We start from the raw sequence: 19,015 nt of genomic DNA, 5'->3' as shown, positions 1-19,015 counted from the left end.
CTCGGGTGAAGAGAGGGGCAGAGCTGTCAACCGATCACCACCTGGTTGTGAGTTGAGTCCACTGGCCTAGGAGGAAGCCGGAAAGACCTGGCAGGCCCAAGCTTATTGTGAGGGTCTGTTGGGAACGTCTGGCAGAGCCCTCTGTCAGAGGGATCTTCAACTCACACCTGCGGGAGAGCTTCTTCCAGATTCCGGGAGAGGTTGGGAATATGGAGTCTGAGTGGGCTTCGTTCTCAGCCTCTATTGTCGATGCGGCCGCTTGTAGCTGTGATTGTAAGGTCAGTGGTGCCTGTCCTGGCAGCAATCCCCGAACCTGGTGGTGGATACCGGAAGTAAGGGATGCTGTCAGGCAGAAGAAGAAGTCCTATCGGGCCTTGTTGGCTTGTGGGACTCCTGAGGCAGCTGACGGGTACCGGCAGGACAAATGTGCTGCAGCCCGTGCGGTCACAGAGGCAAAAACTCAGAGCTGGGAGGAGTTTGGGCAAGCCATGGAGGAGGACTATTGGACGGCCTCAAAGAAATTCTGGGAAACCGTCCGGCGCCTCAGGAGGGGACACTGACTGGGGACATTGTCGGGCGGTGGAAGGACTACTTAGAGGATCTCCTCAATCCCACCGTCACGTCTTCCGAGGACATCACCCTGGCTGAAGTCACTGAGGTGGTTGGCAAGCTCCTTGGTGGCAAGGCTCTGGGGGTGGATGAGATCTGTCCTGAGTACCTTAAGTCTCTGGATGTTGTGGGGCTGTCTTGGCTGACACGCCTCTTCAACATCGTGTGGCGGGTGGGGACAGTGCCTTTGGACTGGCAAACCGGGTACTGGAGAGGAGAATCCGGCCGATGGTGGAACCTCGGATTCAGGAGGAGCTGTGTGGTTTTTGTCTCAGCCAGGGAACACTGGACCATCTCTACACTCTCCATAGGGTGCTCGAGGATTCATGGGAGTTTGCCCAACCAGTCCACATGTGTTTTGTGGATCTGGAGAAGGCGTTCGACCGTGTCTCTCGTGGTGTCCTGTGGGGGTGCTCTGGGAATATGGGGTCCGGGGCCCTTTGCTAAGGGCTGTCCGATCCCTGTATGACCGAAGCAGGAGATTTGTTTGCATTGCTGGCAGTAAGTCAGAACTGTTCCTGGTGCATGTTGGACTCCACCAGGGCTGCCCCTGTCACCGATTCTGTTCATTGTATTTATGGACAGAATTTCTAGGCACAGTCAGGGGCCGAAGGGGGTCCAGTTTGGGGACCACAGAATTTCATCTCTACTGTTCGCAGATGATGTTGGTCTGTTGGCTTCATCAAACCAGGACCTACAACATGCACTGGGGCAGTTTGCAGCCAAATGTGAAGTGGATGGGATGAGGATCAGCTCTTCCAAGTCCGAGGCTATGGTCTTCGACCGGAAAAAGGTGGCTTGCCCTCTCTGGGTGGGTGGAGAGTCCTTGCCTCAGGAGTTCAAGTATCTCGGGGTCTTGTTCATGAGTGAGGGGAGGATGGAGCGTGAGATTGACAGGCGGATCGGTGCAGCATCTGCAGTGATGCGGTCGCTGTATCGGACCGTTGTGGTGAAGAGGGAGCTGAGCCGAAAGGCAAATCTCTCGATTTACTGGTCAGTCTATGTTCCTACTCTCACCTATGGTCATGAGCTCTGGGTAATGACCTAAAGGACAAGATCACGGATACAAGCGGTCGAAATGAGTTTCCTCCACAGGGTGGATGGGCACTCCCTTAGAGATAGGGTGAGGAGCTCAGTCACACAGGAGGAGCTCGGAGTAGAGCAGCTGCTCCTCCACGTTGAGAGGAACCAGTTGAGGTGGCTCGGGCATCTGTTCCGGACGCCTCCTGGACGCCTCTCTCGGGAGGTGTTCCGGGCATGTCCCACCGGGAAGAGGCCCTGGGGAAAACCCAGGACACTCTGGAGGGACTATGTCTCTTGGCTAGCCTGGGAACATCTCAGGATCCCCCTAGAAGAGCTGGAGGAAGTGTGTGTGGAGAGGGAAGTCTGGGAGGCCCTTCTTAGACTTTTCTTTTTCTTAGACATTTTCTTAGCTGCTCATTATCCACAGTCAGGGCATTAAACTTATTTATTTAAGTCTAAGGAAACACCTGTTCTGAGGAACAGTGGCACAATGATGCTCAGGCTGCAGGACTCGGAGACACAGAGGATGGTCACTTTTGCTGTTATTCTCTTCACACCGTCCTGACACTGAATCTGATTACTTTACCTGAGACTTTTATTTGAGCTTTTCTATTATATTATTATTGTATTTTACTGTTCAATGTGATTAAACTGGCCCTCGGGACAAATAAAGTCATACCTAGGTGCTGATGGTGTGTCCCAGACCTGTTAACAGAAGACCAACCAAACTTTGGAGTGAGTACTGACATATGGAAAGCGTCTCGTCTCATGCAGAAGCAGAAGATGCAGAAGCTGGTAAGGAAGGCCAGTGACTGGGAGGTGGCTGGACTCTGTCAGCGAGGTGCTGAGGTGCATATCCACAACAGACCAGAGACAGTACCTCCACTCCTCTCTCTGCTGTGGGACTGCAAGATTTCAAATTCCTTTGTCTCCACAGCCATAAGACTCCCACACTCCACCGTCACTCTTAAAGCACTTTTGATAAAACCGAAACCATTATCTGGGTTTAGGAAAATGTTATTGGTGCATGCACACTATGTCACTGGAGGCCACAGTCCAGAGGCATATTTTGCCCGAGGACACGACAACAGTATGCATTGTGCATCAGGTAGGCTTCATACTGCATGATGGTTCAGTTCATGTCCCTGGTCAGTGCTACAGGTTCAATTTAGGGACATGTGCGCTTCATACGTCTAGGCTTTCCCATGTTTCATTGCAGAATGTTGATAGGAAGATAGGAATGTAAAAATGTTCCTGCAGCTGGGATCTCTGGGAAATCGCAGTGATTAGTTGTGTTTGTGTTGATGGGAAAACACTGCCCTCCCTCCTTCTCTTTTTGATGAGGCCAGTCTGGACCTGTCGCTCACGTTTACTATGAAGCACCGCAGCACCCAGCAGAGACATGATGTAACCCCATTCACACAACTGCTCCAGGGCACAGTCTGTCCTACACCTGATCCTGTCTCTCTCATGAAAAACATCATTTATGCATCTGAGTGTCCTAATTACTCTGTTTATAAGTTTATAAGCACTTTTCACAACTCTCTGAGAAAACCAAACTAGAGTGTGTCCATCACGGTAATGCGAACAACCAGCAACAACACACTCTTCCTGATTCTCAGAGCACACAGGGGTCTCATTTCTACCTCAGGGACTGCGTATACAATATATCTGTATGAGGACCCCTACATAACACTGCCCCAATCCAGAGCTCTCAGGCCCCTATTGAACACTGGAGGAAACTGTAGTGCAATTCAAACTAAACTGACGACACAGATTTGGGGCAGCCTGGGGCCAGTTTTAAAGCCATCCTACAGAACATTTTTCCCCACTGAGCCTCTGTTGGGTGAGTGCCAACTGCTCCCATTTCCAGTCAGTGAGCTGCACTTTCACTTTCTCTTTACGTGTATAAAAGAAGTCAGCATCAGCTCAAAGCTCTAGACACCTCCAGACACACTTCACCGCACCTCCATCAGCAAACCACCAGCTCCACTACCAGCAGCCTGCAGCCTGCAACCTCGAGTCACCACAGCAAACTACCACCACCAGCCTGAGACTGCAGCCTGCAGCCCACCTCCTCAGGTCACCTCCACCAGCATTCCCACCACTGCCAGTCAACCTCCTTCATCTACCACCAGCTCTAGCCCCATGGACCTCAGAGTGTGTATGTTGCTTGTGCTGCTGTGTGCTGCTCTCTGCTCAGGTGAGACCTGCACAATACACACTTACCACTCTGACTGACAGCTGGACACCTGAATGCATTAGATGCATAGGCCCATTGGCATTGTGCTCATGTTTAGGCTCCTGCAGTATTATTGCTCAAGTGTCATTCTAAAGGGTCTCTGTGTTCTCTGCAGCTGAGGTCCCTCAGGACTGTTGTCTCAGTGTGGCCCAGCAGCGCCCCCTACCTGCAAGACTTATCCACAGCTACAAATTGCAGGAGGCGGGGAGAGGCTGTGCCATCAACGCCACTGTGTAAGTGTGTGTGTATGTGTGTGCTCTCAAGTGCCAGTCTAATTGTGTGTGTGTTTGCGTGTGTGTGTGTAGGGGTGTGTGTGTGTGTGTAGGGGTGTGTGTGCATGTGTTTGTGTGTGTGTGTGTTGGTGTGTGTGTGCATGTGTTTGCGTGTGTGTGTGTTGGTGTGTGTGTGTGTGCATGTGTTTGTGTTTGCGTGTGCGTGTTTGTGTGTGTGTGCGTGTGTGTGTGTGTGCGTGCGCACGTGTGTGTGTGTGTGTGTGTGTGTGTGTGCATGCATGCGTGTGTGTGTTGGTGTGTGTGTGTGTGCATGTGTTTGTGTTTGCGTGTGCGTGTTGTGTGTGTGTGTGTGTGTGTGCATGCGCACGTGTGTGTGTGTGTGTGTGTGTGTGTGTGTGTGTGTGTGTGTGTGTGTGTGTGTGCATGCGTGCGTGTGTTTGTGCGTGCATGCGTGTGTGTGTGTGTGTGTGTCTGTGTGTGTGCTGTCAGGGGCCAGTCTAACTGTGTGTTTTGTTCAGGGTCCAGATGAAAGCTGGTAGACGCCTGTGCCTGCCCCACCCAGAGGGACACCCATGGGTGCAGAGACTCATGAGGGTGGTGGACCAGAGACAGCAGCCGTAGATGGAGCTGTGCTCAAGTCCAAATGTGTGTGTCGCCTGATTCAAACACACTGAATATAACCACTGTGTTTTTAATAAAAGTTTGTACCTGTGTCCTGTGGAACAGCCTCATGTGTTCTTTGAACTGTAACACTGTGCAGAAGTGTTGTTATTGTTGATAAAGGATAATGTGACACAAATGATCCAACTCTGAATATTCTGAAAAATCAGAGTGAGTGCAGAGTTATGGGAGGGGATAGGGGGTAGGTGAAAAGTGAAATGTTCTGAGCACTCAAGTCTCAACTGCAGGACAATACAGGATTACTCAAACAAGCATGAATCAATAGAAATACAACATGGGTAGAAGTCGGTGATGAAGGAACATTAGAACAGGTTTAAAAGCTCCAAAGAGTCCATTTGACGCTCAACTTAAGTGTACAAAGTACATCAAGTGTGTAGCACACGTGTCTTGGATGTGTTCTGAGTGGGGACATGTCTTCTACAGCCTCTGGAGAGTCATCAGGTCCGGTGCACTATGGGAAAAGCCATGTGCACTATGGGAAAAGCCATGTGCACTATGGGAAAAGTAATGTGCCGTGTGGGAAAAGTCAAGTGCAATGTGAGAAAGGCCTCTGTGTCTTTTTGTCTTTGTCCCCTTCTGGCAGATATGAAACCAGGAACTGAAAATCAGCACAACATCTTATAAAAGATCTAATTAATCAGTGTCTAAATACTTGTTCTCTGGTTTGTCTGGAGTCAAGGCTCCAGACCTCACAGCAGAGTGTCCGTCAGTGCAGGGGCTGTGGAGTTCCAGATATGAAAGGGCCCAGCTGTGGAATCTCTTCAGGCTGACCTCAAACTACACACTGACCCAAACATGCTCAACAGGACTCTGAAAATGTGCTGTCAGTTTGAAGTTGTTTGAAATGTCTGTCTGTCTTATGTCTTCTGTTACTGTTGTGTACAAATGTTAACACTTCTGTAAAACCCCTTAAAAGGGCCTATGGGCATATGGGCCCTATTGTTTTAAACATTTAAAATGATACATCTGGTCTAATCCAGCGTAACTGCTATGTCCATATTCAATAAATAAATCATCTCTGATGTTGGTGAATAGAGAGTCACAGTCTGGAGGATGGAGCTGTTTGTCTTTCCACTTGTGCAGTTTAGACTTTGACCCAGGAGTGTAAAAGCAATGACACTTTTATAGTTTCTTTACAGAACGGGGTAGTTACATTTACTTTCAAAAGAAATTGTACTTTCCAGAGTACTTTTCTTATCACGTACTTTTACTCCTACTTTTAATTATCTTAAGGAACAGTACTTGAGTAAAAATTGTGGTTCCCCGTCACACTGAGTCTAAAATGACAAAAGCTTTAATTATGTTGACAATAGTAAATGATAATGAAAGTAAATGGACCAGTTTCTATTATTAAGGCATTTTACATCTACCAGTATATTGTTGTGCTTTACGTTTAACCAGTGGAAAGAGTCATGGAAATTTGTACTACAGTATTCAAAACTAGATACTCATTTGAGCAGGCATCGATACTAAATGTCCCATTGACAGGTAAGAAATGAACCTTTCCTGAATGGCTTTAGAATGATCTGGAGTTATATCAGAACAAGAAAAGTGACAAAAACTTTGTGTTGACAATATGAAATTATTTGAACTTTTGAATTTCTTGCAGCGCTCCTTCAGATATGATTTGATTTATCTCATTTTGTGTGTCTGTTCTTTGAAAATAACAGATTTTGTGCATTTTTTCATGCTTTGTCCTTCACATTACATTAACTTCAAATTAAAAATCAGATGTTACGTCCCGACTGTTACTCTTTAAGTTACTCTTACTTGAGTAGTAATGTTCTCAAATACTTTTTTACTCTCCACATTACAGTATTGAACAGATTTTAATACAAACTGGGACATCCTCCACAGTGACCCAACACTTCCCCTGTCTTTCCAGAGAAAAGAGCTCTGACCAGCTGTTTCAAAATAACACAGTCTCCCCTCAACCCACGGATGTGAAACCTGCAACTACTGAGGCTACTGTTCATAAGCTCCAGTAAGAACATTTCACTGATGTCATTTTGTGAACTATAACTTCACCCACATAATATATGGCTGCACTGCCATACAGTTATTGCTGTTTCTACCCTGGATTAACTAACAATATATTAAAGAGCCCATATTACATTATTTTAGTTTTAGTTTCCTCATCCAGAACATATCTGGAGTTGTGTTTTACACATGTTTAACATACAAACCCAGCGGATTTAGGCAGAGTTTATCTTAGAAAATGTAATGTTCCACCTTGAGAAGTCATGTCTTAATAAATGAAGTGTTCCACTGTGTCTTTAAACTACAGTACACACACCCTCACTAGAACAATTTGGCTGATTTAGCCCTGGATTTGCTGATCTCTACTGAACAAAAGCTAAAAGGAGCTGTTCACTTGAAAACTACAACTTCATGACATCATAACGTGGAACAAAGCGTTTGCAGCTTTGGAGATATAGACATACTAATTACTCAAATATTTATGAATGAAACAAAGGTCAACTGCAGGTTTTAAGGACGTAGCAGCATGAGAACTGAAACTAAAAGCTGTGACTAAAAGTTCACGAGAGTCAAGAGACACAAGTATTTTATCCAAACACAAAACCCCAGTGACCCAAGAGCACTACATTTCAAATCCTCTGGGTACAACATGAGCTTTCTTAAAGTCATGGAGGTCATCCCCAGAAATACTGCAGCGGGAACAGACTGAAACTGAGTCAAAGTGAAACCTTTTGGATAAAAAATACAAACTCCCCAGGCCTGAATGAAACCTCCTCAGACTGAGTCCTGCTGTGCTGTAAATGTATCAGTGTGAATCTAATGAGCTGCTTTGTATTAACACTGATATTTAAACAGATTTATTCACATTCTTAGTGTAAGTGAGACCATGTAGTACATACAACAGCACAAGAGTAGCCAGCAAGAGTCCTTTATTTTGTTGATTCTCACACTAGTCTGTGGCATGTGTTGTCCTGATGCGTTTTTGGTGTTTTTCCTCACGTCAGTTGCAAACACTCCAGCATGTCCCCTTGGCCTAAATAAAGGAAGTAAGAGTGACTCAAATCTCCTTTTGTTTGTTTTACCTTTTTACTCTTACTTGAGTAATTTTTTTGGACTCCTTTGTACTTCTACTTGAGTAATATTATTTTGAAGTAACATTATTGTTACCTTGACAATTTCTGGCTACTGTTTCTGTTTGTACGGAAATGGCTGGAAAATGCAGTGATAATACACACAATACATCTTACAGTGGTGGCCACAGGTTTAACAAGTTTTTCAGCTGTGAACAAAACCCAGACTAGTGCGCCTGCTTCAGTTTCACAATGACGCGAGCATTTCAGCAGGCTTTACTGAGAAATGAAAGTACATGGACCAGTTTCTATTACTAAGACATTTTACATCTACCAGTGTATTGTGGTGGTTTGCGTTTAACCAGTGGAAAGAGTCATGGAAATTTGTACCAGGATTGTCAAAACTATTGAAAATCAGATACTACGACTATTAAATCTAGTACTGAAAATAGATATTAGTTTGAGCTGGTATCGATACTAAACGTCCCATTGACAGGACAGAAATTAATCTTTCCTGAATGTGTTTAGAATGATCTGGAGCTGTATCAGAACAAGTATCAGAGCACATAGAATAGGCGAGTTTCAGCTGACGTCATTGTTATTAAAAGCTCGCTTTGCATGCTGGGAAATATTTTGGTCGGAGGCAAGAAACACGGTAGCGTCAAACACAGTGCGTAACCTTGCGTATTTCTCCCCGATAATGGTACATTCCTGCTGCATTATCGGATGCACAAATAGAAGCATGGAAGAAGGAAAATGTATTTTTTTCTGAGTGAAAAGAACCACTAACGGCGAATTAAATGTCTTTCAAACATCTGCAGAGCAAACGTAGAAAATCCTAACAAATCACGGACTCCAACAAGTTCAACAACACATCGAGACTCTTGGAGGTTTTCATCTTTTCTGCTGTGAATGGCCCAGGAGTTTCCACCAAGTCATTGTGGATATCACCCAAGTGAACATTTGTCCAGGTAGTTGGCGATTCAGACCAGAAATTTGGTTTGGTCCACCTTTTGTCGGGGTTGAAAAGGGTGATTTGGCGTCCGTCAATGTTTATGACCAGTTTCTGGTCAAATGGTCTTGGGTCCTCTGCCGTTAGAGTAGATAAATAACCGGGATCAATACCCTTTACATGCTTTTTTGCTCCGTCCGTCATGTTGAATTAGTGTTTCTTGCCGCCGACCAAAATAATTCCCAGCATGCAACGCGCGCTTTTGTCAACAATGAAACTTGCCTATAGAATACACACATGGACCACTGTGGAACCTACTGCACCACTGAAGGATTACATAAATATAAGGCCCCAAGGAAATTAAAAAGGATGTACTACCATTAATGTTGAAAATCCCATTCTATTGTCTAAAGATGTTTTTACTATCATTGTGGTTGAATGTCAAAATCGAGTTTGAAATTTTAGTATTGTGATAGCACTAATTTGTGCTTAATTTGTACTTAAGCTGTCAAAATATAAGTTTAAGTGATGTAAGTACTGCTGTCAGAATTGCACTTTAATACATTTTAAAAGTACACATAAAAATACTACTCACAATACTAGCCTATAATTACTACTTATTTTTTAACTCAATTTAGAAACGTTTTTGATGACACTTTTATAGATCAATAATACTTAACCCAAAGGAAATTAATTTTTCAGGCAGCAACAATATTTAATAATAATGACAATAATATCAGTAATTCAAATGATAGTGAAGCGTTATGTAGCCTTATGGCGTATGGAACTAGAATCTTTCAGATGATTTCAGCTCTGGAATTTCCAATCTCTACTGAACTAAAGGTTTGTTGAAAATATGAAAACTACCACCACATGACATCATGAGGTGAAACAGAACATTTGAAGCTTTGGAGATGTAGACAGACTGAAAATAAAGAGTCACTCAAACATGTGTAAACAAAACACAACTCCATCTCTGTTTTTGAGGAGCTAAAATCATTCTAACAAGAATCTCTTTTGTGTAATATTGTTCTTTTACTTAAATTGTTTTATTTATTTTGCTATATTGTCTCTTTTTTGAAGGCTTCCTCACTCTATAAACATGTCAAGAGAAGACAAAATCCATGTTGTAGAAGTGTAAATAAAGTGTGTGTTGGTTGTGTTGGTGTGACCTCTGTGTGCACTCTCCTGACACTGCAGTTTGTTCCCAGGGCGTGCAGGTCAGTGTCGCTCCCACAGCGAGGGGAAATCCACACACTGAAACGAAAGCTCACAGGAGCCTTCTCACAAACTACTGCTCTTCTGGTAAATCCTGCATGTCCACGTGAGGAGACAAAACACCCATGGGTGCTCCGACAGGGGTGCAGCCAAGTACAGACAGTGGGTGTACTGCTCTTAGACAGTCTCAGAGCAGTATTCACAGAGTTTGGCCTTGGGCCATTACAGGGAGTGTGTGTGGTCAGGTATTTCACACATTACGAGGACTTTTTATTTGTATAAAACAAGCCCTGTCACGTAAATCCTGGATTTAAAATTCAGGTCAAGTGATTAAGATCTGATTAAGGCTTAGGATAAAGTAAGTAGTGACTATAAAAAGATGCAAAAAACCCAAGGCATTCACTGGTTAAAATAAAATGCCTTTATTAATTTACGGCATGTCTTAATGGCATGTCATTCCCTGAGGAAAGTTGTAAATTGTCCATTAAGACATGCTGTAAACTAATAAAGGCATTTTATTTTAATCAGTGAGTGCTTTGGGTTTTTTGCATCTTTGTACTGACTTCCCTTCCCAAAGAGCACCACTGAGCTGGATCTACTGTGTATTTTTTAAATTTTCTGTTATTTTATTTATTTATTTGAGACAGGGACAGCGCACAATTTTTGCATTAACCTTAACAGGAGAGATGCATTGTACATCAGGTTGTAGCTTCAGTGCTCATTTCCACCTGTCGTCCCTGGGCAGGTTCACTGATTGATTGTTTTTAATTGACCTTGACTATCAGCTGTTCTTGGAGACCTGGAGCATGTTTTGGGTTGATGGGGGAAACCGGAGCGCCCGGAGGAAACTCATCCAGACACGGAGAGAAACACGCAAACTCCACACAGAAAGGCCAGGAAGAGCTTCTTCTGAAACCTTTTTAAATTGTGACTATTTTATCAGGTTAAAGTCATTTCACCTAAACATGGTAAACATCATTATATTAGACACAGATTTAACCAAACATTATCTGTGGTATTTTCTACTTTTGTCATTGCGGTGTATAATCAGTGTTGGGGAGTAACAGATTACATGTACCGGATTTACGTAATCAGAGTACAAATTATGAGTAACTGTTTTCGGTTACAGTTACTGTTTCAATGAGTGGTAATTGGATTACAGTTACTTTGTTGAAATAAATGGATTACACAGAGGTATTTTCACATTTTGGGCTATATCCCCCCCTTTTTTTTTTTCGGTAATTCACACTAAACATTAAACCAGGTCTAAACCAGGTCTAAACCAGGTCTAAACCAGGTCTAAACCCAGGTCTAAACCAGGTCTAAACTATGTCTCAAACAGGATTTAACAGGACTAAATCATGCTGCGTGGACGTGTCTCCTCCTCTTCTATCAATAATATTTTTAATTTGTTTAAGTAAAGTCTGGGCTTTTTATTTTCTTTTAGCAGACAAAACATCTTATGTTACGATATCCTGGTCTTTGCTTCTCTACAGCAAACCAAGTAATCCAAAATATTCAGATTACGTTACTCACTTTAAGTAATTTAATGGATTACGTTACAAATTACATTTTGGTGTGTGTAATCTGTAATCTGTAGAGGAATACATTTTAAAAGTCACCTTCCCAACACTGTGTATAATGTTACTTCCTGGTAGGACTCAGGAAAGATCAGCTGCCTGGAGATCTGCTCTGTTCTGTTCTGTTCCTTTAGACTCTCGATCAGTTTCCAAGAAATAAAATCAGTTCATTTAATGTCCCCAGGAAGCATGTAAAACCAGTGTGTGTGAGAGTGGGCGTGTATTTGTGGCTCCGCGGGGATGGCACAGCTGCACAGGAAGTGAAAGTGAAAGTGTCCACAGAGTATAAGAGGAGGACAGTGAGAGACTGGTCACTGTGTATCAGCTCTGTCCCACACAACATGTCTGCTTCTGTCCACGTCCCCCGTGTCCCCTTCGCCCTCCTCGTCTTTGTCCTCACAGTGTGCTGCTGCTGCTCAGGTCAGTCCTCTGTCCGCTCTTCTCATCATGTCCTCTTTTTGAGCTCTCTCTTGTCTCTTGCCTAATTAATGTGTCCTCTCTCTCATGTCCTCTCTTCTGTCCTGTCTCTAATACCCTCTCTCATGTCTCTGGTGTCCTCTCTCACATGTCTTCTGTCCTCTCTTATGTTTGCTTTCTCTAAGGTCATGTCCTCTCTTAGGTCTCTTCACACTGATGTCCTCCCTGGTGCCCTGTTCTTAGATCCCTGTCTCTGTCCTCCTCTCTCTGCTCTTCTAATGATGTCCTCTCTCACCTGTCTTCTCCCTGGTGTCCTCTCTTGCCTATCCTCTCTCACCTGTCCTCTCCTCTGTCTCCTGTCTCACTGTCCTCTCCTCTGTCTCCTGTCTCACTGTCCTCTCCTCTGTCTCCTGTCTCACTGTCCTCTCCTCTGTCTCCTGTCTCACCTGTCCTCCCCTTCTGTCTCCTGTCTCACTGTCCTCTCCTCTGTCTCCTGTCTCAGCTGTCCTCCCCTCTGTCTCCTGTCCTCTGCTCTGTCTCCTGTCTCACCGTCCTCTCCTCTGTCTCCTGTCTCACGTCATCTCCTCTGTCTCCTGTCTCACCTGTCCTCCCCTTCTGTCTCCTGTCTCACTGTCCTCTCCTCTGTCTCCTGTCTCACGTCATCTCCTCTGTCTCCTGTCTCACCTGTCCTCCCCTTCTGTCTCCTGTCTCACTGTCCTCTCCTCTGTCTCCTGTCTTACGTCCTCTCCTCTGTCTCCTGTCTCACCTGTCCTCCCCTTCTGTCTCCTGTCTCACTGTCCTCTCCTCTGTCTCCTGTCTCACTGTCCTCTCCTCTGTCTCCTGTCTCACGTCCTTTCCTCTGTCTCCTGTCTCACCTGTCTTCCCCTTCTGTCTCCTGTCTCACGTCCTCTCCTCTGTCTCCTGTCTCACCCTCCTCTCCTCTGTCTCCTGTCTCACTTGCCCTCTCTCACCTGTCCTCACAACGTCTCCTCTCACATGTCTTCTCTCACCTGTCTTTCACTCTGTCTCCTGTCTCACATGTCTTCTCTCACCTGTCTTTCACTCTGTCTCCTGTCTCACCCAACGTCTCTCACGTGCCTCCTCTCACCTGTCTTCTCCCTGTCTCCTGTTTCAGTGGCTGTGGGACAGATTGCCATGGACTGCTGTCTGCAGGTGAGGAGCAAGGAAGTCCCTAAGGCAGCTGTGGTGGACTACTGGGTGCAGGTGGCGGGACAGGGCTGTGCCATCGATGCCGTCATGTGAGTACCACATTTATGGTTTGGGACTGTAGACTGTGTAAAGTGGACTAAACGAGTGTGACGTCACCCACTGCATCCTCCAGTCAACTGAAGCTCTGGAATTTTGATCACAAGTATCATAGCAACCAAAGAGCCAATGAGGAGCAAGGCAGTTGGTGATAACTCTGTCAATCAAAGGTGATGCTAATGCTCATGGGAGCGACCTCAGGGACTGGTCTGATTGGTTTCATTTCATTTATTTCTTTGTTTGAGCCAGGTACAACAAAATTCAAAAACAATAACAAAAATAGTGATATATACATAACATATTTGGGACCTGGTGCTCAAAAGGAGGAGGATGAAGTTTAAAAATCTTAAGGAGTCCTACCCCAATTGTTTTACATAATCACGTGGTTCACTTTTTTTCTTTTTTAATCACCTTTGGAGTGATCACCTGTCATTTGCAAAAAAATATATACCCACATATATACAAAAACATATCCACATATATATACAAGTACACACACTTGTACACACATATGTACATATAAACATACATATACACATCATAGATATCCAGTAGACAAACTCAATATAAATGTTTACACACATATGCATAACAACATATACATACATACATACATGCAGAAACATATTTCTGTTTGTAGTCGTACAAACTAATGTTAATCTAGGCACAAAGTTTATCGTTTATGATCATATAAAATAAACAGCAATGAGAATGAAAAATGTAAGGATTTTTTGTTTTCATTTATGGTCGTATAAACCAACAACAGCAATGAAGAAGGCACAGAGTTTATCCTTTAAGATCGTTCAAAATAAACAGTAAAGAGAATGAAAAATTTAAGGATTTTTTTGTTTTCGTTTATGGTCGTACAAACTAATAGTATTACTGATGAAGGCACAAAAGTGTATCGTTTAATAAGAATAAAAAATTTAAGAATTTTTGTTTTCATTTATGGTCGTACAAGCTAACAATAGTAATAAAGAAGGCACCAAGTTTATCGTTTATGGTCGTACAAAATAAATGGTTTGTTATCATATCTTCATTTAGAAACAAAATGAAAACACCGAGATCGTGTAGAGTAGGTTAATATGAACATTTTAAAGCCAAAATGACGAGGCTCACTGCAGTAGGGAGGGTGATGGATTTTCAATAAAAAGTCAATTGGAGCTGGAAACCCATGCTCACTTCCTGTTTGGAACACAGGTCGCGTGTTCCAGTTACATATACTGTGAATGTTTAAGAGTGCTGGTCTGACCCATGACCCCTGACCTCTGACATCTGATCTCAGCTTGGTGACTCGAGAGGGCCGGTCCTTGTGCGTCCCACCCTCTCAGCCCAAACTCAACCAGATCCTGAGCCACGTGGAGAAGCTAAGGAAGCACTGCAAGAAAACTGGCTATAAGGTATTGTCCCTTTTGTAACCATCCTTTAAGAGAAGCTTCTAATGTCATTTCCTCATCACAAACACACCTGGAGTCAGGTTTTGTTTAACACACACACCCTGCAGATTTAGCTCTTCTCTCAAACATAAAACACTCTCTGCCCCCTTGTGATGTCATGTGGTAATACAGGAAGTGCTCCACTGTGTTTGTACTTTACAAACACAGTGGAACCATCTTCAGTAGAATAATTTTTATCACTTCAGCCCTGAAAATGCCAAACTGAACTAAAGTAAAAAGGAGCTGTTCATTTGAAAACTACTGCTTTATGACATCACAAGGTGGAACAGAGCATTTTGTGCTTTGGAGAGGTAGACAGACTAATAATAAAGGGTCACTCAAACATCGAATCAAGTGTTGAGTCTATTTCTTAAATATCAAAATTGAGTGTGAAATTGTATACATTGTTCACACTAAATTGTATACACTCATTTATAAAAACATGATGAACCCATATGTAGTGCATGAATGTGACAAGAGCTGTGGTTCTGGACACTGCTGTGATGTTCTGTGTCTGTGTGTTCCAGGGGAAGCGCTGTTCCAGGGTCAAGCATGACTGAAGAGCTCTCCTCCTGTCAGTTTGCAGCTCTGAGGCCAGAATACAACAGCTCCTGTTTAAAGTACTTAGTACACAGAGGAAGTATATACAATGAGCCATGTAGAATCTTGAATATAAGAAAGATGTGATCAAACATAAAGCTAAACTAGGTCCAGCTGGATTTAACCAGCCAGGTCTAAACCAGGACTCAAACCAACACTAAACCAGAACTAGACCACTATACCAGCCCTAACCCAGGACTAAACCAGGGCTAAGCCAGTCCTAACCCAGGACTAAACCAGGACTAAACCAGGACTAAACCCAAAACATGCAAAATATGTTAAAAGGAAGTAAGGTACTGTGACGTTTGTATAAATCCTTTAAAGTAACTGTATTTAAGATTTGGATGCTAAATTTCATAAACACGACCTGTACCCAAGGGCCACGCTACAACAACGGAATAAGATAAAGATATTTATTGATGGTGATAGATGTGACGGCTGGGGGGAGAGCTGACACAGACAGTGTTGTTGGGACAGGCCACATAAATAGAGACTGTGGATAAGTGTGAAGGCGTGGGTGAGCTGAGCTGAGCTGTGGTTTGGCTGGAGCAGAGGTTGAGGTGTGGTCCAGCTCCTGAATCTCTCTTAATCATATTAACTCCACATAACCATGTTTAAATCAAATAAAATGATTTTGATAACAATTCTAATACTGATTTATTCAGAAATGCCATTCAGATGTTTGTTCACCATATTACTTTATTGAAGTAAAAACACCAGAATAAAAAATACTGCAGTAGTAGTAGTAGTAGTAGTATATGACTGAGTACCACAGTAGCATAGGTTGAACTCAATGTGGAGTCCATGCCTAAGCTTCTGTCTGTGGACTTGATTATGCATGTTTTCTTTTTGGTGATTTTGTCTTAAATTATGAATAAATGTTTATTTATATATCACATGACACTGTCCAGGCTTTGGACTTTTTATGGTCTCTATCACACTGTATGTATTTTTGTGAGCCTAAAATAATAAACCTAAAATGCATGAAATTTTTTTATTTATTTACTTTATATGAAAATTGTAGTCAGAGTAGCTTTGAGACACCATACTCCTTAACTACTCTATTGTAGAGTTGCAGTACTCCTCCTGTTGCAGTAAATCTACAAGTGACAAAAGCTTTACAATATGAAATGACTTCTACTCTTGAATCATAAGTCAGATGTTATATCCTGACTCTTACAGTTACTGTACTTGAGAAGGATGTTCCCCAAATATGATTTCTGTACTTCAACTTGAGTCATATTATTTTATAAATTGACATTTTTCTTACTTGTGTACATTTTTTGCTGCTCTGCTCAACTCTGACTAAAGCACGACTACTACACGACGACAGCAACATCAAACCAGAACTAAAGCAGAGCTGACCTGTTTGTAGACTCCTGCTGCCATCTCCTGGTGGGGATAGGGAAGGGGGGGGGGTTGTATGTTTTGTATTTTCTATTAATCTTTTGTTTTGTATTTTCATTTTAATCTATTCCATTTGGCTTCACTGTGATTTCATAAATGGATTCTACATAAAACGTTGCCTTCTTTTAGCCTATAACATTTATATAATGAATAAATCAAACAAAGGCAAAAGCACTTACTCTCATTATCAACCATAACTGCTGTGGAGTAAAGTTTAGAATTCTTGGCCTGAGGCAAAGACACAAGCCAGGCCCTTGTGTGTAACCTCGCGAAACCACAGTCGCACGTCAACACGAGAGCAGTTCCACCGGCAGCCCCAGTATATGGCACGCTATAATGCCACATTTATGCATTAGATAGTCGCGATAGATATAAGGGCTTGGCTCCACTGCATGCATATTTCACTCTACACGAGCGTATATAGTTTAGCAAATCCCCCCAAAAATCCCACTAAGGTTAAAATGTGAATAGAAGGAACAGGACTATAATGTTCTGTCTGTTTAATACAACTGGAGGTTTAGAAACACATGTTTTCAGATTGTGGGTTTACTAATGTTTGAGAGTGCCACTAAGTCTGAATGTAACTCTGAGGTGACTAACCATTGGGTTCATCAGGTCTGGCGTGTCTGCAGATGTTTTGCTTAACTGAAATGTGAGTTTAATTTAAGAGTGATGAACCTTTTTTTTATGCCCCTTGTGGGTTTGCTGTTCTCATGAGACAAACACATGACACATTTTCTTATTTCCAGGTTGTGTGTATGATAACGTGATAATCTATTTGATTTTCAGGTTTTGTGGCTGTAATTTCTGTGCATGCATGTTATGACTAACTACTAACACACTACTAACACTAACCCTGTGTGGCAAGAGCGGCTTTGAGGGTCTGGGCTGCAGGTGCTCTTACCTGTCGTTCTGTGGCTCTGAGCTGGTGGACTATTTAAGCGCTCCCTTCTCAGTCACTCCCCCTATTACCCAAACGCTCTTCCAGGCTTCTCCTGGTGGCCGCTCTGTCCTTCAGCTCAGGTAAATTCCAATTTGTAAGCTCCCATGCACATTACGTCCAAATTTATATCTGTAACAGTCCCTCAGATTCAATCAATTCAACCAGTTTTTGACTAAATTCTTTAGTCTGTCCCCAACACAAAGGAGCCGCTGTTCTAATATGGGATCGAACCTAAACAGGGAACTTGTTGTAAGAAGATTTTCTCCCTCTTTCAACTTGTCCAGCTCTTGGGGAAATGCTTTTTGCTGCAGAAGGCTGATAACTGTGTCTGCATCCTCTTTTCTTTCTTCAGCAGTGTGGACTATTGTTTTTTATTGGTCTGAGTGTCTTTATTGTAGCGATCACTTTGAGCGGTGTTGACCAGTTAGAGAACTTTGTGAGGCGGCTTAGAACGTCACTTTGTTTGTCTGCATGGGTTGCAAGTGTCCTAACCGTTCTGACTTCTGGATCTCCAACTAATAGTTCAGTTGTTGTGTTAGATGGGAATGGGATGTCTGGCTCTCACAGAACTTTGGGCCTGACAACCAATTAGTTGAAATGATTTCTGATGCTCTGAGCCCTCTTGAGGCATGATCTGCGGGGTTATGTGCTGTGTTAACATAATGCCACTGTTTAGGATCAGTTGTTTGCCTAATGAACCTGACACAATTTGAAACAAAAACATGGAACCTTTGTGCCTTGTTATTAATGTAAGCAAGGACCACTTGGGAGTCAGTCAGTCCAGAAGTTTTCTTCATCAACATGCATTTCAAATTCTGTTTTAAGCATTACACGGAGTTTAGCTGAAGTGACTGCAGCTACAAGTTCTAATCGCGGTACACTTATGATCTTTGTGTGTGCGACTCCCACTTTAGCAATCACTAGACTACAGTGGATTTGGTTTGTGTCACTTTTGTATCTCAGGTAGGAGCATGCACCGTACCCTAAATGACTAGCATCACTAAAATAATGTAGCTCAACTCTTACAATGTTCTTTAAATCAGAGAGGTGGTAGCCTCTGGAAACAGTAACAGTCCCTTTTCCATTGCAAACCCCTTTTCCATTGCTCCCACCGGGCACGTAGGTTCTCAGGAATGGGACCATCCGATGCCTCTGCGACATAACTCCTGCAGAATGTTTGTGCCACTCAAAGTGAAAGGGGCTACAAAACCAAGTGGGTCAAACAGGGATGAAATAACAGACAGAATGCTCTTTTGTGCTGGTATTAAAACTGAAAGTGTCATTTTCAATGGACCACTGGATATCAAGCACATGGTCTTCTGAGGCTGTGTCTGGTTTGAGATTAAGCAGTTTAGTAG

General features: G+C 43.2%; 2 protein-coding genes across 2 annotated transcripts; both read left to right on the top strand.

Moving 5' to 3' along the window:
- Positions 1-3,555: 3,555 nt before the first annotated feature.
- On the top strand, positions 3,556-4,830 carry LOC110172515 (C-C motif chemokine 19-like). Its single transcript, XM_020938401.2, has 3 exons — positions 3,556-3,835; positions 3,990-4,107; positions 4,626-4,830. Exons 1-3 carry the CDS (start codon positions 3,781-3,783, stop codon positions 4,726-4,728), a joined length of 276 nt encoding a protein of 91 aa, XP_020794060.1. The 5' UTR covers positions 3,556-3,780; the 3' UTR covers positions 4,729-4,830.
- A 7,043-nt stretch (positions 4,831-11,873) lies between these two features.
- On the top strand, positions 11,874-16,296 carry ccl19a.1 (chemokine (C-C motif) ligand 19a, tandem duplicate 1). The gene is made up of 4 exons (XM_020938338.2): positions 11,874-12,008; positions 13,141-13,264; positions 14,557-14,671; positions 15,235-16,296. Exons 1-4 carry the CDS (start codon positions 11,930-11,932, stop codon positions 15,265-15,267), a joined length of 351 nt encoding a protein of 116 aa, XP_020793997.1. The 5' UTR covers positions 11,874-11,929; the 3' UTR covers positions 15,268-16,296.
- Positions 16,297-19,015: the final 2,719 nt, after the last annotated feature.

The sequence above is a fragment of the Boleophthalmus pectinirostris genome, unplaced genomic scaffold (assembly GCF_026225935.1).
Source record: "Boleophthalmus pectinirostris isolate CB_2022bp ecotype Guang Dong unplaced genomic scaffold, ASM2622593v1 HiC_scaffold_4, whole genome shotgun sequence".
Classification (NCBI taxonomy): domain Eukaryota; kingdom Metazoa; phylum Chordata; class Actinopteri; order Gobiiformes; family Gobiidae; genus Boleophthalmus; species Boleophthalmus pectinirostris.
The sequence above is the reverse complement of the archived record's forward strand: the minus strand, read 5'-3'. Positions and strand labels throughout refer to the sequence as shown.

Coding starts and splice junctions, on each gene's coding strand:
- LOC110172515 (XM_020938401.2), top strand. CDS start 3,781: ATGGACCTCAGAGTGTGTATGTTGCTTGTGCTGCTGTGTGCTGCTCTC. Junction 3,836..3,989: donor GTGTGCTGCTCTCTGCTCAG/GTGAGACCTGCA, acceptor TGTTCTCTGCAG/CTGAGGTCCCTCAGGACTGT. Junction 4,108..4,625: donor TGTGCCATCAACGCCACTGT/GTAAGTGTGTGT, acceptor TGTTTTGTTCAG/GGTCCAGATGAAAGCTGGTA.
- ccl19a.1 (XM_020938338.2), top strand. CDS start 11,930: ATGTCTGCTTCTGTCCACGTCCCCCGTGTCCCCTTCGCCCTCCTCGTC. Junction 12,009..13,140: donor AGTGTGCTGCTGCTGCTCAG/GTCAGTCCTCTG, acceptor CTCCTGTTTCAG/TGGCTGTGGGACAGATTGCC. Junction 14,672..15,234: donor GCAAGAAAACTGGCTATAAG/GTATTGTCCCTT, acceptor TGTGTGTTCCAG/GGGAAGCGCTGTTCCAGGGT.